The sequence below is a fragment of the Cebidichthys violaceus genome, unplaced genomic scaffold, assembly GCF_023349555.1.
Source record: "Cebidichthys violaceus isolate CVI_PGR_0920_01 unplaced genomic scaffold, fCebVio1.0.p SCAF_27, whole genome shotgun sequence".
Classification (NCBI taxonomy): Eukaryota; Metazoa; Chordata; class Actinopteri; order Perciformes; family Stichaeidae; genus Cebidichthys; species Cebidichthys violaceus.
The window spans coordinates 2,942,481-2,966,169 of record NW_027176450.1 but is presented as its reverse complement, the minus strand read 5'-3'; the positions used below and the strand labels follow the sequence as shown (position 1 = coordinate 2,966,169).

Sequence of the window (23,689 nt, the reverse complement as noted above, 5' to 3'; positions counted from 1 at the left end):
GACTGAGTTGTTCTCTCTCTCCACTAATGGTGTTCATGGAAGCTTCAACCTCTTCCTTCATTTTGTTCAGATCCTTCCTCCAAAGTTCCAGTTCCTCTCTTTCTGCCAGTACACTCTTCTTACTGGTTTCCAGTTCTTGTCTTTGTTTCTGGATGTCAGCATCTTTGAGATCTTGTTCTTTTTGTTTCAAAGCAATAATGTTCTCCACACTGTGAACTTTGTCTCTTTGTGTCTCGACCTGAAGGGCCAGCTCTTTAATGTTGCTTTTCTCTCTGTTGATCTCATTGAGGAAGCTGCTGATGTGTTCTTTCTGGTCTTTTAGCTGAATCATTGTGATTTGGAGCTCGTCTTTCCTCTCTTTCATTTCTTGACTGTCTTGTTCTAACAAGTTCATTTGTTTCTTAATGTCAGACTTCATCAGCTCCAAGTCCAGTTTGTCTTTGGTCATACTGTCATAGATATGTTTCTGATCCTCTCTCTTTTGGGTCATGTCAGTCTTTAGCTTTTCATCATCTTGTGCTTCCAAAACAGCCTTTGTCTTCCTCTGGTCATCCATTTCATTTCTGTTTTGGAAAAGGTTTGAAAGCGTAGTAATGATACCTTGCTTTTCTCTGTTAAACACTTGAATGTAACCAGACAACTTGTTTGTGTCTTCATCAAGTTCTGTTTGCTTTTGCTCCATCACAATGCACAGTTTTTGTACGTCTTCAGTGTGTTGTGCTAATGTCTCCATTTTGGTTTTTAGAACTTCTTGTGTTGTTTCACTGAAATGTTTGAGTTTTGCTCTCAGAGTTTCAAAGGATTTCATTTTACTATTCAACTGATCCGCTTTCTTTTTCAGCTCAGACAATTCTTTCATTCTCTCATCATCTGAAAGCATTTCCCTCTCCCTCTTGACTTCAGTCTTCATCTGACTGAGTTGTTTTCTCTCTCCACTGATGGTGTTCGTGGCAGCTTCAACCTCTTCTTTCTTCTTGTTGAGATCCTTCCTCCAAAGTTCCAGTTCCTGTCTTTCAGCCACAACCCTGTTCTTACTGGTTTCCAGTTCTTGTGTTTGTTTTTTGAACTCGTCTTCCTTGTGTTCTTGTTCTTCTTGTTTTAAGATAATCGTGTTCATGTCGTTCTCAAGTTTGTCTCTTTCTGTCTGAAGCTGAAGGATCACGCCTTTAATGTTGCCTTTCTCTCTGTTTATCTCATCAAGCTGACTGTCTGCAAGTTCTTTCTTCTTTTGGAGCTCAGTCTTTGTGATCTCCAATTTGCCTCTTTCCCCTTTTATATCTTGTTTCTCTTGTTCTAATATGTCTCTTTGTTTCAGGATGTCAGACCTCATCAGCTCCAAGTCCAGTTTGTCTTTGTTCATCATCTCACTGTCTCTATCCAGATCATATCTGTCTTGCTTCAATTCTGCCTTCAGTTTGTTAACATCTTGTTTGTCCAACTCCAACTTCTGCTTCCATTGGTTTTCCATGTCTTCTCTCTGGATGACCATGTCTGTCAGTATACTTATCAGACTTTTCTTTTCCCTCTCTATCAGCTCACTGTAACAAGCCATGTTTTCTTTCTGTACATCTAGAGCTGCAAGCTTTTGTTCCAATACAGAGTACAGCAATACTACATCTTCATTGTTTTGTTGTAATCTTTCCATCTTCTTTTTCTTGTCTTCACTCATCCTTTCATTCAGCTGTTGAAGTTTTTCTCTCAGAGTTTCTAATGATTTCATTTTATTCAAGAGTTGATCTTCTCTTATTTTCAGTTCAGACCTTTGTCCTTCCATTCTGTCCTTTTCATTGTCCAAACTGTATCTGTCCATGTCAGTACTACTCTTCATCTGACTGAGTTGTTTTCTCTCTCCACTAATGGTGTTCATGGAAGCTTCAACCTCTTCCTTCATTTTGTTCAGATCCTTCCTCCAAAGTTCCAGTTCCTCTCTTTCTGCCAGTACACTCTTCTTACTGGTTTCCAGTTCTTGTGTTTGTTTTTTGAACTCGTCTTCCTTGTGTTCTTGTTCTTCTTGTTTTAAGATAATCATGTTCATGTCATTCTCAAGTTTGTCTCTTTCTGTCTGAAGCTGAAGGGTCACACCATTAATGTTGCCTTTCTCTCTGTTTATCTCATCAAGCTGACTGTCTGCAAGTTCTTTCTTCTTTTGGAGCTCAGACTTTGTGATCTCCAATTTGCCTCTTTCCCCGTTTATATCTTGTTTCTCTTGTTCTAATATGTCTCTTTGTTTCAGGATGTCAGACCTCATCAGCTCCAAGTCCAGTTTGTCTTTGTTCATCATCTCACTGTCTCTATCCAGATCATCTCTGTCTTGCTTCAGTTCTGCCTTCAGTTTGTTAACATCTTGTTTGTCCAACTCCAATTTCTGCTTCCATTGGTTTTCCATGTCTTCTCTCTGGATGACCATGTCTGTTAGTATACTTATCAGACTTTTCTTTTCCCTCTCTATCAGCTCACTGTAACAAGCCATGTTTTCTTTCTGTACATCTAGAGCTGCAAGCTTTTGTTCCAATACAGAGTACAGCAATACTACATCTTCATTGTTTTGTTGTAATCTTTCCATCTTCTTTTTCTCGTCTTCACTTATCCTTTCAATCAGCTGTTGAAGTTTTTCTCTCAGAGTTTCTACTGATTTCATTTTATTCAAGAGTTGATCTTCTCTTATTTTCAGTTCAAACCTTTCTCCTTCCATTCTGTCCTTTTCATTGTCCAACCTGTATCTGTCCATGTCAGTACTACTCTTCATCTGACTGAGTTGTTCTCTCTCTCCACTAATGGTGTTCATGGAAGCTTCAACCTCTTCCTTCATTTTGTTCAGATCCTTCCTCCAAAGTTCCAGTTCCTCTCTTTCTGCCAGTACACTCTTCTTACTGGTTTCCAGTTCTTGTCTTTGTTTCTGGATGTCAGCATCTTTGAGATCTTGTTCTTTTTGTTTCAAAGCAATAATGTTCTCCACACTGTGAACTTTGTCTCTTTGTGTCTCGACCTGAAGGGCCAGCTCTTTAATGTTGCTTTTCTCTCTGTTGATCTCATTGAGGAAGCTGCTGATGTGTTCTTTCTGGTCTTTTAGCTGAATCATTGTGATTTGGAGCTCGTCTTTCCTCTCTTTCATTTCTTGACTGTCTTGTTCTAACAAGTTCATTTGTTTCTTCATGTCAGACTTCTTCAGCTCCAAGTCCAGTTTCTCTTTGGTCATACTGTCATAGATATGTTTCTGATCCTCTCTCTTTTGGGTCATGTCAGTCTTTAGCTTTTCATCATCTTGTGCTTCCAAAACAGCCTTTGTCTTCCCCTGGTCGTCCATTTCATTTCTGTTTTGGAAAAGGTTTGAAATCGTAGTAATGATACCTTGCTTTTCTCTGTTAAACACTTGAATGTAACCAGACAACTTGTTTGTGTCTTCATCAAGTTCTGTTTGCTTTTGCTCCATCACAATGCACAGTTTTTGTACGTCTTCAGTGTGTTGTGCTAATGTCTCCATTTTGGTTTTTAGAACTTCTTGTGTTGTTTCACTGAAATGTTTGAGTTTTGCTCTCAGAGTTTCAAAGGATTTCATTTTACTATTCAACTGGTCCGCTTTCTTTTTCAGCTCAGACAATTCTTTCATTCTCTCATCATCTGAAAGCATTTCCCTCTCCCTCTTGACTTCAGTCTTCATCTGACTGAGTTGTTCTCTCTCTCCACTAATGGTGTTCATGGCAGCTTCAACCTCTTCTTTCTTCTTGTTGAGATCCTTCCTCCAAAGTTCCAGTTCCTCTCTTTCTGCCAGTACACTCTTCTTACTGGTTTCCAGTTCTTGTGTTTGTTTTTTGAACTCGTCTTCCTTGTGTTCTTGTTCTTCTTGTTTTAAGATAATCATGTTCATGTCATTCTCAAGTTTGTCTCTTTCTGTCTGAAGCTGAAGGGTCACACCATTAATGTTGCCTTTCTCTCTGTTTATCTCATCAAGCTGACTGTCTGCAAGTTCTTTCTTCTTTTGGAGCTCAGTCTTTGTGATCTCCAATTTGCCTCTTTCCCCTTTTATATCTTGTTTCTCTTGTTCTAATATGTCTCTTTGTTTCAGGATGTCAGACCTCATCAGCTCCAAGTCCAGTTTGTCTTTGTTCATCATCTCACTGTCTCTATCTAGATCATCTCTGTCTTGCTTCAGTTTTGCCTTCAGTTTGTTAACATCTTGTTTGTCCAACTCCAATTTCTGCTTCCATTGGTTTTCCATGTCTTCTCTCTGGATGACCATGTCTGTTAGTATACTTATCAGACTTTTCTTTTCCCTCTCTATCAGCTCACTGTAACAAGCCATGTTTTCTTTCTGTACATGTAGAGCTGCAAGCTTTTGTTCCAATACAGAGTACAGCAATACTACATCTTCATTGTTTTGTTGTAATCTTTCCATCTTCTTTTTCTCGTCTTCACTCATCCTTTCAATCAGCTGTTGAAGTTTTTCTCTCAGAGTTTCTACTGATTTCATTTTATTCAAGAGTTGATCTTCTCTTATTTTCAGTTCAAACCTTTCTCCTTCCATTCTGTCCTTTTCATTGTCGAACCTGTATCTGTCCATGTCAGTACTACTCTTCATCTGACTGAGTTGTTCTCTCTCTCCACTAATGGTGTTCATGGAAGCTTCAACCTCTTCCTTCATTTTGTTCAGATCCTTCCTCCAAAGTTCCAGTTCCTCTCTTTCTGCCAGTACACTCTTCTTACTGGTTTCCAGTTCTTGTCTTTGTTTCTGGATGTCAGCATCTTTGAGATCTTGTTCTTTTTGTTTCAAAGCAATAATGTTCTCCACACTGTGAACTTTGTCTCTTTGTGTCTCGACCTGAAGGGCCAGCTCTTTAATGTTGCTTTTCTCTCTGTTGATCTCATTGAGGAAGCTGCTGATGTGTTCTTTCTGGTCTTTTAGCTGAATCATTGTGATTTGGAGCTCGTCTTTCCTCTCTTTCATTTCTTGACTGTCTTGTTCTAACAAGTTCATTTGTTTCTTAATGTCAGACTTCATCAGCTCCAAGTCCAGTTTGTCTTTGGTCATACTGTCATAGATATGTTTCTGATCCTCTCTCTTTTGGGTCATGTCAGTCTTTAGCTTTTCATCATCTTGTGCTTCCAAAACAGCCTTTGTCTTCCTCTGGTCATCCATTTCATTTCTGTTTTGGAAAAGGTTTGAAAGCGTAGTAATGATACCTTGCTTTTCTCTGTTAAACACTTGAATGTAACCAGACAACTTGTTTGTGTCTTCATCAAGTTCTGTTTGCTTTTGCTCCATCACAATGCACAGTTTTTGTACGTCTTCAGTGTGTTGTGCTAATGTCTCCATTTTGGTTTTTAGAACTTCTTGTGTTGTTTCACTGAAATGTTTGAGTTTTGCTCTCAGAGTTTCAAAGGATTTCATTTTACTATTCAACTGATCCGCTTTCTTTTTCAGCTCAGACAATTCTTTCATTCTCTCATCATCTGAAAGCATTTCCCTCTCCCTCTTGACTTCAGTCTTCATCTGACTGAGTTGTTTTCTCTCTCCACTGATGGTGTTCGTGGCAGCTTCAACCTCTTCTTTCTTCTTGTTGAGATCCTTCCTCCAAAGTTCCAGTTCCTGTCTTTCAGCCACAACCCTGTTCTTACTGGTTTCCAGTTCTTGTGTTTGTTTTTTGAACTCGTCTTCCTTGTGTTCTTGTTCTTCTTGTTTTAAGATAATCATGTTCATGTCGTTCTCAAGTTTGTCTCTTTCTGTCTGAAGCTGAAGGATCACGCCTTTAATGTTGCCTTTCTCTCTGTTTATCTCATCAAGCTGACTGTCTGCAAGTTCTTTCTTCTTTTGGAGCTCAGTCTTTGTGATCTCCAATTTGCCTCTTTCCCCTTTAATATCTTGTTTCTCTTGTTCTAATATGTCTCTTTGTTTCAGGATGTCAGACCTCATCAGCTCCAAGTCCAGTTTGTCTTTGTTCATCATCTCACTGTCTCTATCTAGATCATCTCTGTCTTGCTTCAGTTTTGCCTTCAGTTTGTTAACATCTTGTTTGTCCAACTCAAACTTCTGCTTCCATTGGTTTTCCATGTCTTCTCTCTGGATGACCATGTCTGTCAGCATACTTATAAGACTTTTCTTTTCCCTCTCTATCAGCTCACTGTAACAAGCCATGTTTTCTTTCTGTACATCTAGAGCTGCAAGCTTTTGTTCCAATACAGAGTACAGCATTACTACATCTTCATTGTTTTGTTGTAATCTTTCCATCTTCTTTTTCTTGTCTTCACTCATCCTTTCATTCAGCTGTTGAAGTTTTTCTCTCAGAGTTTCTACTGATTTCATTTTATTCAAGAGTTGATCTTCTCTTATTTTCAGTTCAGACCTTTGTCCTTCCATTCTGTCCTTTTCATTGTCCAAACTGTATCTGTCCATGTCAGTACTACTCTTCATCTGACTGAGTTGTTCTCTCTCTCCACTAATGGTGTTCATGGAAGCTTCAACCTCTTCCTTCATTTTGTTCAGATCCTTCCTCCAAAGTTCCAGTTCCTCTCTTTCTGCCAGTACACTCTTCTTACTGGTTTCCAGTTCTTGTGTTTGTTTTTTGAACTCGTCTTCCTTGTGTTCTTGTTCTTCTTGTTTTAAGATAATCATGTTCATGTCATTCTCAAGTTTGTCTCTTTCTGTCTGAAGCTGAAGGGTCACACCATTAATGTTGCCTTTCTCTCTGTTTATCTCATCAAGCTGACTGTCTGCAAGTTCTTTCTTCTTTTGGAGCTCAGTCTTTGTGATCTCCAATTTGCCTCTTTCCCCTTTTATATCTTGTTTCTCTTGTTCTAATATGTCTCTTTGTTTCAGGATGTCAGACCTCATCAGCTCCAAGTCCAGTTTGTCTTTGTTCATCATCTCACTGTCTCTATCCAGATCATCTCTGTCTTGCTTCAGTTCTGCCTTCAGTTTGTTAACATCTTGTTTGTCCAACTCCAGTTTCTGCTTCCATTGGTTTTCCATGTCTTCTCTCTGGATGACCATGTCTGTTAGTATACTTATCAGACTTTTCTTTTCCCTCTCTATCAGCTCACTGTAACAAGCCATGTTTTCTTTCTGTACATCTAGAGCTGCAAGCTTTTGTTCCAATACAGAGTACAGCAATACTACATCTTCATTGTTTTGTTGTAATCTTTCCATCTTCTTTTTCTCGTCTTCACTCATCCTTTCAATCAGCTGTTGAAGTTTTTCTCTCAGAGTTTCTACTGATTTCATTTTATTCAAGAGTTGATCTTCTCTTATTTTCAGTTCAAACCTTTCTCCTTTCATTCTGTCCTTTTCATTGTCCAACCTGTATCTGTCCATGTCAGTACTACTCTTCATCTGACTGAGTTGTTCTCTCTCTCCACTAATGGTGTTCATGGAAGCTTCAACCTCTTCCTTCATTTTGTTCAGATCCTTCCTCCAAAGTTCCAGTTCCTCTCTTTCTGCCAGTACACTCTTCTTACTGGTTTCCAGTTCTTGTCTTTGTTTCTGGATGTCAGCATCTTTGAGATCTTGTTCTTTTTGTTTCAAAGCAATAATGTTCTCCACACTGTGAACTTTGTCTCTTTGTGTCTCGACCTGAAGGGCCAGCTCTTTAATGTTGCTTTTCTCTCTGTTGATCTCATTGAGGAAGCTGCTGATGTGTTCTTTCTGGTCTTTTAGCTGAATCATTGTGATTTGGAGCTCGTCTTTCCTCTCTTTCATTTCTTGACTGTCTTGTTCTAACAAGTTCATTTGTTTCTTAATGTCAGACTTCATCAGCTCCAAGTCCAGTTTCTCTTTGGTCATACTGTCATAGATATGTTTCTGATCCTCTCTCTTTTGGGTCATGTCAGTCTTTAGCTTTTCATCATCTTGTGCTTCCAAAACAGCCTTTGTCTTCCCCTGGTCGTCCATTTCATTTCTGTTTTGGAAAAGGTTTGAAATCGTAGTAATGATACCTTGCTTTTCTCTGTTAAACACTTGAATGTAACCAGACAACTTGTTTGTGTCTTCATCAAGTTCTGTTTGCTTTTGCTCCATCACAATGCACAGTTTTTGTACGTCTTCAGTGTGTTGTGCTAATGTCTCCATTTTGGTTTTTAGAACTTCTTGTGTTGTTTCACTGAAATGTTTGAGTTTTGCTCTCAGAGTTTCAAAGGATTTCATTTTACTATTCAACTGATCCGCTTTCTTTTTCAGCTCAGACAATTCTTTCATTCTCTCATCATCTGAAAGCATTTCCCTCTCCCTCTTGACTTCAGTCTTCATCTGACTGAGTTGTTCTCTCTCTCCACTGATGGTGTTCATGGCAGCTTCAACCTCTTCTTTCTTCTTGTTGAGATCCTTCCTCCAAAGTTCCAGTTCCTGTCTTTCAGCCACAACCCTGTTCTTACTGGTTTCCAGTTCTTGTGTTTGTTTTTTGAACTCGTCTTCCTTGTGTTCTTGTTCTTCTTGTTTTAAGATAATCATGTTCATGTCGTTCTCAAGTTTGTCTCTTTCTGTCTGAAGCTGAAGGATCACGCCTTTAATGTTGCCTTTCTCTCTGTTTATCTCATCAAGCTGACTGTCTGCAAGTTCTTTCTTCTTTTGGAGCTCAGTCTTTGTGATCTCCAATTTGCCTCTTTCCCCTTTAATATCTTGTTTCTCTTGTTCTAATATGTCTCTTTGTTTCAGGATGTCAGACCTCATCAGCTCCAAGTCCAGTTTGTCTTTGTTCATCATCTCACTGTCTCTATCTAGATCATCTCTGTCTTGCTTCAGTTTTGCCTTCAGTTTGTTAACATCTTGTTTGTCCAACTCAAACTTCTGCTTCCATTGGTTTTCCATGTCTTCTCTCTGGATGACCATGTCTGTCAGCATACTTATAAGACTTTTCTTTTCCCTCTCTATCAGCTCACTGTAACAAGCCATGTTTTCTTTCTGTACATCTAGAGCTGCAAGCTTTTGTTCCAATACAGAGTACAGCATTACTACATCTTCATTGTTTTGTTGTAATCTTTCCATCTTCTTTTTCTTGTCTTCACTCATCCTTTCATTCAGCTGTTGAAGTTTTTCTCTCAGAGTTTCTACTGATTTCATTTTATTCAATAGTTGATCTTCTCTTATTTTCAGTTCAAACCTTTCTCCTTCCATTCTGTCCTTTTCATTGTCCAACCTGTATCTGTCCATGTCAGTACTACTCTTCATCTGACTGAGTTGTTCTCTCTCTCCACTAATGGTGTTCATGGAAGCTTCAACCTCTTCCTTCATTTTGTTCAGATCCTTCCTCCAAAGTTCCAGTTCCTCTCTTTCTGCCAGTACACTCTTCTTACTGGTTTCCAGTTCTTGTGTTTGTTTTTTGAACTCGTCTTCCTTGTGTTCTTGTTCTTCTTGTTTTAAGATAATCATGTTCATGTCATTCTCAAGTTTGTCTCTTTCTGTCTGAAGCTGAAGGGTCACACCATTAATGTTGCCTTTCTCTCTGTTTATCTCATCAAGCTGACTGTCTGCAAGTTCTTTCTTCTTTTGGAGCTCAGTCTTTGTGATCTCCAATTTGCCTCTTTCCCCTTTTATATCTTGTTTCTCTTGTTCTAATATGTCTCTTTGTTTCAGGATGTCAGACCTCATCAGCTCCAAGTCCAGTTTGTCTTTGTTCATCATCTCACTGTCTCTATCCAGATCATCTCTGTCTTGCTTCAGTTCTGCCTTCAGTTTGTTAACATCTTGTTTGTCCAACTCCAATTTCTGCTTCCATTGGTTTTCCATGTCTTCTCTCTGGATGACCATGTCTGTTAGTATACTTATCAGACTTTTCTTTTCCCTCTCTATCAGCTCACTGTAACAAGCCATGTTTTCTTTCTGTACATCTAGAGCTGCAAGCTTTTGTTCCAATACAGAGTACAGCATTACTACATCTTCATTGTTTTGTTGTAATCTTTCCATCTTCTTTTTCTCGTCTTCACTCATCCTTTCAATCAGCTGTTGAAGTTTTTCTCTCAGAGTTTCTACTGATTTCATTTTATTCAAGAGTTGATCTTCTCTTATTTTCAGTTCAAACCTTTCTCCTTCCATTCTGTCCTTTTCATTGTCCAACCTGTATCTGTCCATGTCAGTACTACTCTTCATCTGACTGAGTTGTTCTCTCTCTCCACTAATGGTGTTCATGGAAGCTTCAACCTCTTCCTTCATTTTGTTCAGATCCTTCCTCCAAAGTTCCAGTTCCTCTCTTTCTGCCAGTACACTCTTCTTACTGGTTTCCAGTTCTTGTCTTTGTTTCTGGATATCAGCATCTTTGAGATCTTGTTCTTTTTGTTTCAAAGCAATAATGTTCTCCACACTGTGAACTTTGTCTCTTTGTGTCTCGACCTGAAGGGCCAGCTCTTTAATGTTGCTTTTCTCTCTGTTGATCTCATTGAGGAAGCTGCTGATGTGTTCTTTCTGGTCTTTTAGCTGAATCATTGTGATTTGGAGCTCGTCTTTCCTCTCTTTCATTTCTTGACTGTCTTGTTCTAACAAGTTCATTTGTTTCTTAATGTCAGACTTCATCAGCTCCAAGTCCAGTTTCTCTTTGGTCATACTGTCATAGATATGTTTCTGATCCTCTCTCTTTTGGGTCATGTCAGTCTTTAGCTTTTCATCATCTTGTGCTTCCAAAACAGCCTTTGTCTTCCCCTGGTCGTCCATTTCATTTCTGTTTTGGAAAAGGTTTGAAATCATAGTAATGATACCTTGCTTTTCTCTGTTAAACACTTGAATGTAACCAGACAACTTGTTTGTGTCTTCATCAAGTTCTGTTTGCTTTTGCTCCATCACAATGCACAGTTTTTGTACGTCTTCAGTGTGTTGTGCTAATGTCTCCATTTTGGTTTTTAGAACTTCTTGTGTTGTTTCACTGAAATGTTTGAGTTTTGCTCTCAGAGTTTCAAAGGATTTCATTTTACTATTCAACTGATCCGCTTTCTTTTTCAGCTCAGACAATTCTTTCATTCTCTCATCATCTGAAAGCATTTCCCTCTCCCTCTTGACTTCAGTCTTCATCTGACTGAGTTGTTCTCTCTCTCCACTGATGGTGTTCATGGCAGCTTCAACCTCTTCTTTCTTCTTGTTGAGATCCTTCCTCCAAAGTTCCAGTTCCTGTCTTTCAGCCACAACCCTGTTCTTACTGGTTTCCAGTTCTTGTGTTTGTTTTTTGAACTCGTCTTCCTTGTGTTCTTGTTCTTCTTGTTTTAAGATAATCATGTTCATGTCGTTCTCAAGTTTGTCTCTTTCTGTCTGAAGCTGAAGGATCACGCCTTTAATGTTGCCTTTCTCTCTGTTTATCTCATCAAGCTGACTGTCTGCAAGTTCTTTCTTCTTTTGGAGCTCAGTCTTTGTGATCTCCAATTTGCCTCTTTCCCCTTTAATATCTTGTTTCTCTTGTTCTAATATGTCTCTTTGTTTCAGGATGTCAGACCTCATCAGCTCCAAGTCCAGTTTGTCTTTGTTCATCATCTCACTGTCTCTATCTAGATCATCTCTGTCTTGCTTCAGTTTTGCCTTCAGTTTGTTAACATCTTGTTTGTCCAACTCAAACTTCTGCTTCCATTGGTTTTCCATGTCTTCTCTCTGGATGACCATGTCTGTCAGCATACTTATAAGACTTTTCTTTTCCCTCTCTATCAGCTCACTGTAACAAGCCATGTTTTCTTTCTGTACATCTAGAGCTGCAAGCTTTTGTTCCAATACAGAGTACAGCATTACTACATCTTCATTGTTTTGTTGTAATCTTTCCATCTTCTTTTTCTTGTCTTCACTCATCCTTTCATTCAGCTGTTGAAGTTTTTCTCTCAGAGTTTCTACTGATTTCATTTTATTCAATAGTTGATCTTCTCTTATTTTCAGTTCAAACCTTTCTCCTTCCATTCTGTCCTTTTCATTGTCCAACCTGTATCTGTCCATGTCAGTACTACTCTTCATCTGACTGAGTTGTTCTCTCTCTCCACTAATGGTGTTCATGGAAGCTTCAACCTCTTCCTTCATTTTGTTCAGATCCTTCCTCCAAAGTTCCAGTTCCTCTCTTTCTGCCAGTACACTCTTCTTACTGGTTTCCAGTTCTTGTGTTTGTTTTTTGAACTCGTCTTCCTTGTGTTCTTGTTCTTCTTGTTTTAAGATAATCATGTTCATGTCATTCTCAAGTTTGTCTCTTTCTGTCTGAAGCTGAAGGGTCACACCATTAATGTTGCCTTTCTCTCTGTTTATCTCATCAAGCTGACTGTCTGCAAGTTCTTTCTTCTTTTGGAGCTCAGTCTTTGTGATCTCCAATTTGCCTCTTTCCCCTTTTATATCTTGTTTCTCTTGTTCTAATATGTCTCTTTGTTTCAGGATGTCAGACCTCATCAGCTCCAAGTCCAGTTTGTCTTTGTTCATCATCTCACTGTCTCTATCCAGATCATCTCTGTCTTGCTTCAGTTCTGCCTTCAGTTTGTTAACATCTTGTTTGTCCAACTCCAATTTCTGCTTCCATTGGTTTTCCATGTCTTCTCTCTGGATGACCATGTCTGTTAGTATACTTATCAGACTTTTCTTTTCCCTCTCTATCAGCTCACTGTAACAAGCCATGTTTTCTTTCTGTACATCTAGAGCTGCAAGCTTTTGTTCCAATACAGAGTACAGCATTACTACATCTTCATTGTTTTGTTGTAATCTTTCCATCTTCTTTTTCTCGTCTTCACTCATCCTTTCAATCAGCTGTTGAAGTTTTTCTCTCAGAGTTTCTACTGATTTCATTTTATTCAAGAGTTGATCTTCTCTTATTTTCAGTTCAAACCTTTCTCCTTCCATTCTGTCCTTTTCATTGTCCAACCTGTATCTGTCCATGTCAGTACTACTCTTCATCTGACTGAGTTGTTCTCTCTCTCCACTAATGGTGTTCATGGAAGCTTCAACCTCTTCCTTCATTTTGTTCAGATCCTTCCTCCAAAGTTCCAGTTCCTCTCTTTCTGCCAGTACACTCTTCTTACTGGTTTCCAGTTCTTGTCTTTGTTTCTGGATATCAGCATCTTTGAGATCTTGTTCTTTTTGTTTCAAAGCAATAATGTTCTCCACACTGTGAACTTTGTCTCTTTGTGTCTCGACCTGAAGGGCCAGCTCTTTAATGTTGCTTTTCTCTCTGTTGATCTCATTGAGGAAGCTGCTGATGTGTTCTTTCTGGTCTTTTAGCTGAATCATTGTGATTTGGAGCTCGTCTTTCCTCTCTTTCATTTCTTGACTGTCTTGTTCTAACAAGTTCATTTGTTTCTTAATGTCAGACTTCATCAGCTCCAAGTCCAGTTTCTCTTTGGTCATACTGTCATAGATATGTTTCTGATCCTCTCTCTTTTGGGTCATGTCAGTCTTTAGCTTTTCATCATCTTGTGCTTCCAAAACAGCCTTTGTCTTCCCCTGGTCGTCCATTTCATTTCTGTTTTGGAAAAGGTTTGAAATCGTAGTAATGATACCTTGCTTTTCTCTGTTAAACACTTGAATGTAACCAGACAACTTGTTTGTGTCTTCATCAAGTTCTGTTTGCTTTTGCTCCATCACAATGCACAGTTTTTGTACGTCTTCAGTGTGTTGTGCTAATGTCTCCATTTTGGTTTTTAGAACTTCTTGTGTTGTTTCACTGAAATGTTTGAGTTTTGCTCTCAGAGTTTCAAAGGATTTCATTTTACTATTCAACTGATCCGCTTTCTTTTTCAGCTCAGACAATTCTTTCATTCTCTCATCATCTGAAAGCATTTCCCTCTCCCTCTTGACTTCAGTCTTCATCTGACTGAGTTGTTCTCTCTCTCCACTGATGGTGTTCATGGCAGCTTCAACCTCTTCTTTCTTCTTGTTGAGATCCTTCCTCCAAAGTTCCAGTTCCTGTCTTTCAGCCACAACCCTGTTCTTACTGGTTTCCAGTTCTTGTGTTTGTTTTTTGAACTCGTCTTCCTTGTGTTCTTGTTCTTCTTGTTTTAAGATAATCATGTTCATGTCGTTCTCAAGTTTGTCTCTTTCTGTCTGAAGCTGAAGGATCACGCCTTTAATGTTGCCTTTCTCTCTGTTTATCTCATCAAGCTGACTGTCTGCAAGTTCTTTCTTCTTTTGGAGCTCAGTCTTTGTGATCTCCAATTTGCCTCTTTCCCCTTTAATATCTTGTTTCTCTTGTTCTAATATGTCTCTTTGTTTCAGGATGTCAGACCTCATCAGCTCCAAGTCCAGTTTGTCTTTGTTCATCATCTCACTGTCTCTATCTAGATCATCTCTGTCTTGCTTCAGTTTTGCCTTCAGTTTGTTAACATCTTGTTTGTCCAACTCAAACTTCTGCTTCCATTGGTTTTCCATGTCTTCTCTCTGGATGACCATGTCTGTCAGCATACTTATAAGACTTTTCTTTTCCCTCTCTATCAGCTCACTGTAACAAGCCATGTTTTCTTTCTGTACATCTAGAGCTGCAAGCTTTTGTTCCAATACAGAGTACAGCATTACTACATCTTCATTGTTTTGTTGTAATCTTTCCATCTTCTTTTTCTTGTCTTCACTCATCCTTTCATTCAGCTGTTGAAGTTTTTCTCTCAGAGTTTCTACTGATTTCATTTTATTCAATAGTTGATCTTCTCTTATTTTCAGTTCAGACCTTTGTCCTTCCATTCTGTCCTTTTCATTGTCCAAACTGTATCTGTCCTTGTCAGTACTACTCTTCATCTGACTGAGTTGTTCTCTCTCTCCACTAATGGTGTTCATGGAAGCTTCAACCTCTTCCTTCATTTTGTTCAGATCCTTCCTCCAAAGTTCCAGTTCCTCTCTTTCTGCCAGTACACTCTTCTTACTGGTTTCCAGTTCTTGTGTTTGTTTTTTGAACTCGTCTTCCTTGTGTTCTTGTTCTTCTTGTTTTAAGATAATCATGTTCATGTCATTCTCAAGTTTGTCTCTTTCTGTCTGAAGCTGAAGGGTCACACCATTAATGTTGCCTTTCTCTCTGTTTATCTCATCAAGCTGACTGTCTGCAAGTTCTTTCTTCTTTTGGAGCTCAGTCTTTGTGATCTCCAATTTGCCTCTTTCCCCTTTTATATCTTGTTTCTCTTGTTCTAATATGTCTCTTTGTTTCAGGATGTCAGACCTCATCAGCTCCAAGTCCAGTTTGTCTTTGTTCATCATCTCACTGTCTCTATCCAGATCATCTCTGTCTTGCTTCAGTTCTGCCTTCAGTTTGTTAACATCTTGTTTGTCCAACTCCAATTTCTGCTTCCATTGGTTTTCCATGTCTTCTCTCTGGATGACCATGTCTGTTAGTATACTTATCAGACTTTTCTTTTCCCTCTCTATCAGCTCACTGTAACAAGCCATGTTTTCTTTCTGTACATCTAGAGCTGCAAGCTTTTGTTCCAATACAGAGTACAGCATTACTACATCTTCATTGTTTTGTTGTAATCTTTCCATCTTCTTTTTCTCGTCTTCACTCATCCTTTCAATCAGCTGTTGAAGTTTTTCTCTCAGAGTTTCTACTGATTTCATTTTATTCAAGAGTTGATCTTCTCTTATTTTCAGTTCAAACCTTTCTCCTTCCATTCTGTCCTTTTCATTGTCCAACCTGTATCTGTCCATGTCAGTACTACTCTTCATCTGACTGAGTTGTTCTCTCTCTCCACTAATGGTGTTCATGGAAGCTTCAACCTCTTCCTTCATTTTGTTCAGATCCTTCCTCCAAAGTTCCAGTTCCTCTCTTTCTGCCAGTACACTCTTCTTACTGGTTTCCAGTTCTTGTCTTTGTTTCTGGATATCAGCATCTTTGAGATCTTGTTCTTTTTGTTTCAAAGCAATAATGTTCTCCACACTGTGAACTTTGTCTCTTTGTGTCTCGACCTGAAGGGCCAGCTCTTTAATGTTGCTTTTCTCTCTGTTGATCTCATTGAGGAAGCTGCTGATGTGTTCTTTCTGGTCTTTTAGCTGAATCATTGTGATTTGGAGCTCGTCTTTCCTCTCTTTCATTTCTTGACTGTCTTGTTCTAACAAGTTCATTTGTTTCTTAATGTCAGACTTCATCAGCTCCAAGTCCAGTTTCTCTTTGGTCATACTGTCATAGATATGTTTCTGATCCTCTCTCTTTTGGGTCATGTCAGTCTTTAGCTTTTCATCATCTTGTGCTTCCAAAACAGCCTTTGTCTTCCCCTGGTCGTCCATTTCATTTCTGTTTTGGAAAAGGTTTGAAATCGTAGTAATGATACCTTGCTTTTCTCTGTTAAACACTTGAATGTAACCAGACAACTTGTTTGTGTCTTCATCAAGTTCTGTTTGCTTTTGCTCCATCACAATGCACAGTTTTTGTACGTCTTCAGTGTGTTGTGCTAATGTCTCCATTTTGGTTTTTAGAACTTCTTGTGTTGTTTCACTGAAATGTTTGAGTTTTGCTCTCAGAGTTTCAAAGGATTTCATTTTACTATTCAACTGATCCGCTTTCTTTTTCAGCTCAGACAATTCTTTCATTCTCTCATCATCTGAAAGCATTTCCCTCTCCCTCTTGACTTCAGTCTTCATCTGACTGAGTTGTTCTCTCTCTCCACTGATGGTGTTCATGGCAGCTTCAACCTCTTCTTTCTTCTTGTTGAGATCCTTCCTCCAAAGTTCCAGTTCCTGTCTTTCAGCCACAACCCTGTTCTTACTGGTTTCCAGTTCTTGTGTTTGTTTTTTGAACTCGTCTTCCTTGTGTTCTTGTTCTTCTTGTTTTAAGATAATCATGTTCATGTCATTCTCAAGTTTGTCTCTTTCTGTCTGAAGCTGAAGGGTCACACCATTAATGTTGCCTTTCTCTCTGTTTATCTCATCAAGCTGACTGTCTGCAAGTTCTTTCTTCTTTTGGAGCTCAGTCTTTGTGATCTCCAATTTGCCTCTTTCCCCTTTTATATCTTGTTTCTCTTGTTCTAATATGTCTCTTTGTTTCAGGATGTCAGACCTCATCAGCTCCAAGTCCAGTTTGTCTTTGTTCATCATCTCACTGTCTCTATCCAGATCATCTCTGTCTTGCTTCAGTTCTGCCTTCAGTTTGTTAACATCTTGTTTGTCCAACTCCAATTTCTGCTTCCATTGGTTTTCCATGTCTTCTCTCTGGATGACCATGTCTGTTAGTATACTTATCAGACTTTTCTTTTCCCTCTCTATCAGCTCACTGTAACAAGCCATGTTTTCTTTCTGTACATCTAGAGCTGCAAGCTTTTGTTCCAATACAGAGTACAGCATTACTACATCTTCATTGTTTTGTTGTAATCTTTCCATCTTCTTTTTCTCGTCTTCACTCATCCTTTCAATCAGCTGTTGAAGTTTTTCTCTCAGAGTTTCTACTGATTTCATTTTATTCAAGAGTTGATCTTCTCTTATTTTCAGTTCAAACCTTTCTCCTTCCATTCTGTCCTTTTCATTGTCCAACCTGTATCTGTCCATGTCAGTACTACTCTTCATCTGACTGAGTTGTTCTCTCTCTCCACTAATGGTGTTCATGGAAGCTTCAACCTCTTCCTTCATTTTGTTCAGATCCTTCCTCCAAAGTTCCAGTTCCTCTCTTTCTGCCAGTACACTCTTCTTACTGGTTTCCAGTTCTTGTCTTTGTTTCTGGATATCAGCATCTTTGAGATCTTGTTCTTTTTGTTTCAAAGCAATAATGTTCTCCACACTGTGAACTTTGTCTCTTTGTGTCTCGACCTGAAGGGCCAGCTCTTTAATGTTGCTTTTCTCTCTGTTGATCTCATTGAGGAAGCTGCTGATGTGTTCTTTCTGGTCTTTTAGCTGAATCATTGTGATTTGGAGCTCGTCTTTCCTCTCTTTCATTTCTTGACTGTCTTGTTCTAACAAGTTCATTTGTTTCTTAATGTCAGACTTCATCAGCTCCAAGTCCAGTTTGTCTTTGGTCATACTGTCATAGATATGTTTCTGATCCTCTCTCTTTTGGGTCATGTCAGTCTTTAGCTTTTCATCATCTTGTGCTTCCAAAACAGCCTTTGTCTTCCCCTGGTCGTCCATTTCATTTCTGTTTTGGAAAAGGTTTGAAATCGTAGTAATGATACCTTGCTTTTCTCTGTTAAACACTTGAATGTAACCAGACAACTTGTTTGTGTCTTCATCAAGTTCTGTTTGCTTTTGCTCCATCACAATGCACAGTTTTTGTACGTCTTCAGTGTGTTGTGCTAATGTCTCCATTTTGGTTTTTAGAACTTCTTGTGTTGTTTCACTGAAATGTTTGAGTTTTGCTCTCAGAGTTTCAAAGGATTTCAGTTTACTATTCAACTGATCCGCTTTCTTTTTCAGCTCAGACAATTCTTTCATTCTCTCATCATCTGAAAGCATTTCCCTCTCCCTCTTGACTTCAGTCTTCATCTGACTGAGTTGTTCTCTCTCTCCACTGATGGTGTTCATGGCAGCTTCAACCTCTTCTTTCTTCTTGTTGAGATCCTTCCTCCAAAGTTCCAGTTCCTGTCTTTCAGCCACAACCCTGTTCTTACTGGTTTCCAGTTCTTGTGTTTGTTTTTTGAACTCGTCTTCCTTGTGTTCTTGTTCTTCTTGTTTTAAGATAATCATGTTCATGTCGTTCTCAAGTTTGTCTCTTTCTGTCTGAAGCTGAAGGATCACGCCTTTAATGTTGCCTTTCTCTCTGTTTATCTCATCAAGCTGACTGTCTGCAAGTTCTTTCTTCTTTTGGAGCTCAGTCTTTGTGATCTCCAATTTGCCTCTTTCCCCTTTAATATCTTGTTTCTCTTGTTCTAATATGTCTCTTTGTTTCAGGATGTCAGACCTCATCAGCTCCAAGTCCAGTTTGTCTTTGTTCATCATCTCACTGTCTCTATCTAGATCATCTCTGTCTTGCTTCAGTTTTGCCTTCAGTTTGTTAACATCTTGTTTGTCCAACTCAAACTTCTGCTTCCATTGGTTTTCCATGTCTTCTCTCTGGATGACCATGTCTGTCAGCATACTTATAAGACTTTTCTTTTCCCTCTCTATCAGCTCACTGTAACAAGCCATGTTTTCTTTCTGTACATCTAGAGCTGCAAGCTTTTGTTCCAATACAGAGTACAGCAATACTACATCTTCATTGTTTTGTTGTAATCTTTCCATCTTCTTTTTCTCGTCTTCACTCATCCTTCCAATCAGCTGTTGAAGTTTTTCTCTCAGAGTTTCTACTGATTTCATTTTATTCAAGAGTTGATCTTCTCTTATTTTCAGTTCAAACCTTTCTCCTTCCATTCTGTCCTTTTCATTGTCCAACCTGTATCTGTCCATGTCAGTACTACTCTTCATCTGACTGAGTTGTTTTCTCTCTCCACTAATGGTGTTCATGGAAGCTTCAACCTCTTCCTTCATTTTGTTCAGATCCTTCCTCCAAAGTTCCAGTTCCTCTCTTTCTGCCAGTACACTCTTCTTACTGGTTTCCAGTTCTTGTGTTTGTTTTTTGAACTCGTCTTCCTTGTGTTCTTGTTCTTCTTGTTTTAAGATAATCTTGTTCATGTCGGTCTCAAGTTTGTCTCTTTCTGCCTGAAGCTGAAGCATCACGCCTTTAATGTTGCCTTTCTCTCTGTTGATCTCATCAAGCTGACTGTCTGCAAGTTCTTTCTTCTTTTGGAGCTCAGTCTTTGTGATCTCCAATTTGCCTCTTTCCCCTTTTATATCTTGTTTCTCTTGTTCTAATATGTCTCTTTGTTTCAGGATGTCAGACCTCATCAGCTCCAAGTCCAGTTTGTCTTTGTTCATCATCTCACTGTCTCTATCCAGATCATCTCTGTCTTGCTTCAGTTCTGCCTTCAGTTTGTTAACATCTTGTTTGTCCAACTCCAACTTCTGCTTCCATTGGTTTTCCATGTCTTCTCTCTGGATGACCATGTCTGTCAGTATACTTATCAGACTTTTCTTTTCCCTCTCTATCAGCTCACTGTAACAAGCCATGTTTTCTCTCTGTATATCTAGAGCTGCGAGCTTTTGTTCCAATACAGAGTACAGCAATACTACATCTTCATTGTTTTGTTGTAATCTTTCCATCTTCTTTTTCTTGTCTTCACTCATCCTTTCATTCAGCTGTTGAAGTTCTTCTCTCAGAGTTTCAACTGATTTCATTTTATTCAAGAGTTGATCTTCTCTTATTTTCAGTTCAAACCTTTCTCCTTCCATTCTGTCCTTTTCATTGTCCAACCTGTATCTGTCCATGTCAGTACTACTCTTCATCTGACTGAGTTGTTCTCTCTCTCCACTAATGGTGTTCATGGAAGCTTCAACCTCTTCTTTCATTTTGTTCAGATCCTTCCTCCAAAGTTCCAGTTCCTCTCTTTCTGCCAGTACACTCTTCTTACTGGTTTCCAGTTCTTGTCTCTGTTTCTGGATGTCAGCATCTTTGAGATCTTGTTCTTTTTGTTTCAAAGCAATAATGTTCTCCACACTGTGAACTTTGTCTCTTTGTGTCTCGACCTGAAGGGCCAGCTCTTTAATGTTGCTTTTCTCTCTGTTGATCTCATTGAGGAAGCTGCTGATGTGTTCTTTCTGGTCTTTTAGCTGAGTCATTGTGATTTGAAGCTCGTCTTTCCTCCCTTTCATTTCTTGACTGTCTTTTTCTAACAGGTTCATTTGTTTCTTCATGTCAGACTTCTTCAGCTCCAAGTCCAGTTTCTCTTTGGTCATACTCTCATAGATATGTTTCTGATCCTCTCTCTTTTGTGTCATGTCAGTCTTTAGCTTTTCATCATCTTGTGTTTCCAAAACAGCCTTTGTCTTCCCTTGGTCGTCCATTCCTAGTTTTTCAAGATCTCCATGTTCTTTAACTGAATTTGACTTCCACTTTTCTTTCACATCATCCTTTTTATTCACCACATTTGACATTTTTATCAGACTTTTTCTTTCTAAAAACGTGATGCTCTTTGCCCTTTTTTCCTCTACTTCATCTGGTTCCAGTTCACTTTGGAACTGAATGAACCACTTTCCCACTCTACCTTTGCTCGCGTCTTTTTCTCTCTGCATCTTTAGTTTCATAATCTCCAGTTCATCTCTCTCCCAGTTTATCCTCTCCAGTCGCTGGTCGAGCTCCTTCTTTCTCTTCTGTGTCTCCCTCTTGAGAGCATCTTTTTCAACTTTTACCTCAGCCCACATCTTTTTAGCTTCCTCCTCTTTTTGAATCCCTTTTCGGATCATCTGTTGATTTTGTCTTTTTTCAATTCCCAACTCACACTTCAACACTTCCATCTCTCTTCTTTCTCTTTTAACTTCTTCTAGTCTGATTTCAAGCCCCTGTTTTTGTTTTTGGATGTTCTTCCCCATGTAGACCATTTCATCCATCTCTGCTTTTGCCTGTATTGTCCATTTTTTGAAGCCCAACTTAATCTGATATTTTAATTGGCTCATGTTGTCTCTCACAGTCCTGTTCTCAGTTTTTAAAGCTTTGAGTCCTTCTTTTTGTTCCCCTAAATGAACATTTACATTCACCAGAATTCCCATTTCCTTCCAAATCATTTCCAAATTTACATGAATCTTTTGTCTTATGTTTTGAAGGTGAATAATAGAATCAGTGGCTTTTGAGCTTTGGTGTATCATTTTAACTTCCTCCCTGATGTTTTTCAACTGATGCTTTTCCAGACTTTGTTCATCCTGTTCTCCGCAAACTTTGATCAGAGTAGTCTGGTCTTTGAATCTCTGCTTCTCATCATCCAGCTCCTCCTTCTGCCGTTGCAATTTTATCCTCTGTATTTCTGACTCATCCATCTCTCTCATGGTTTTTTCCATTCTTTGGTCCAATGCTCTTCTTCTCTTTTTGGTCTCTCTCCTCAGTACTTCCTTTTCTCTTTGTATGTCATTCAACTTTATTTTACTCTCCTCTTTTTTTCGCATGCTTTTTCTGAATATCTTTTTACTTTCTCTTTTGTTAATTTCCAGCTCAGACTTCAGCAGCTCCATTTCTCGTATTTCTCTTTTGGTCATTTGCACTTTGTCATCAAGCTCCTCTTTCTGTATTTCCATGTTCTCCCTTAAACGGTTCATCTTGTATATTTCTGCCTCAGCTTGTCTTTCTGTTCTCCCATTTTCCCTCTCTATTTGAATATTTTGATTCAGCATTTCAATCTCTTCTCTCTCAATCACCTGCTCACTTATAAACTTTTTTAGTTGTTCAATTTCACAGTTTTTCTGACCCAAACTGTGCTCTTTCAGTAAAATATCCTTCTCCAGTTTGTCTTTTTCTGATCTCAGTTGGAAGATTTCATTTGCCATTTCTTCCATTTCTTTTCCCATTCTGTTCTTTGACATGTTGTCCCTTTCTGTATCAGTTTCAGCTCTGTCATGTTTCTTTATGTCTCCCTCCTCTCTTTTAGTGCTTTTGAAGGCTTGTTGTCTATCCTTATACTGCCAGATTTCAGTTTTGACTTTTATTAGGTCAGCTCTTCCTTGGGGTATTAAATGATGTCTGTTTTCCAGTTCTTGTTTTGTAGCCGCAATCTTATAGTTACGGTATTCCAACTGTCTCAGTTGTACTTCAGTCTCCTCCATAACAATCTTTATATCTTCACTTTTCAGTCTAGTCTTGGCAGCAATTTTCTCTATGGTGCTCATAACCTTTGCCATTTTCTCCAACTTCTGCTCAGTCAAATCAGTTTGTGTCTGCAGTTTTATTTTCAAAATATCAAATTCATCTCTCTCTCTCAAAGTTTTCTCTAATCTCTGATCCAGTTTTCTTTTCTGTTTTTTTGCTGCGCTTTTTGTCAATTTCATGTTGCTCCTTTCTTCCTTCAAATGCACTTCACTTTGCCTTATTGCAGTTTTAACCAGTTTCAAAAGCTCTTGGAATAGTTTCATGTCATGTAGCAATCCTTCAATTTCACTCTCTTCATCCTTATGATGTTCGTCTGTATAACTTTCTTCAGTGGGGTTTTCAAGTTCTAGATTTAGTTGTCTTATGATTTCTTGTGTTCTATAAATCTCTGCTCGAAGTCTTTGTATATCAGTACTTCTTGTGTCTTTTTTACCAGAAAATCCATCTATCTCCTCAGTATGTGTCTGTATATTTTCTCTTGACTCCTGATCTTGTTTTTGCTTCTGAACATCAATAACTTCTTGATTCGCCTTGCTGCCATTCTCCTGTTTTTGCACCCTCACTTCATATTTACCTATTTCATGTTTGAAAACATTTGTGTTTTCCCTCACTTCAATTTGCAACCCATTTTCAATCTCTGGTTTTTGACTTTGCAGGACATTTATGTCCATAATGAGTCTTTTAATTTCTTTATTATTTTGCTCCATGTTCTCTGTGGCATACTTTATTTGCTCCCTTATTTCCCCCTCTCTCTCTTTGAGTTTGGACATCTGCTTTTCGACTTCTTCAATTTCTTTTACATTTATCACAAATGTTCTCTGATCATCATCCATTAATGTTTCTTCATGAATTATTGTCTGCATCTGTAAGAAAACATTCTGCTCTTCCTTTACGTCCACGGCAAAATAATTGAGTTCTTGTCTTTGTTTGTGCTCTGAATGCATACCTTCCTGTTCTTTTACTTCTTCACTTCGATTCCATTCTTCTAATGTTGTGGACTGGTGCAAAGACATGGTCTCTTTAGTAACTTCTTCTATGTCTGTTGGAATTTCAAATGTTTGATCTTTGACAGGGTCTCTGTCTGTTTCTTTTTGTGGTTCCTGACGTTTAGATGTATTCCCTGAAAAAGTATTTTTGATTGCAGATTCAGTCAATATCCATTTGCTGACCTGAGCTTTCATGGAAGTCATCTTATC

At 38.7% G+C, this 23,689-nt stretch overlaps 1 protein-coding gene across 1 annotated transcript in view; it reads right to left on the bottom strand.

Annotated features, from left to right (window-relative positions):
• si:ch211-250g4.3 (extracellular matrix-binding protein ebh) overlaps positions 1-23,689 on the bottom strand; it is a 50,041-nt gene that overhangs the window by 14,872 nt on the left and 11,480 nt on the right. Inside the window, exon 4 of the mRNA XM_068721200.1 lies at positions 1-23,689. This exon is cut by the window's left edge and continues 14,872 nt beyond it. Coding sequence (XP_068577301.1) covers positions 1-23,689 — 23,689 coding nt within the window.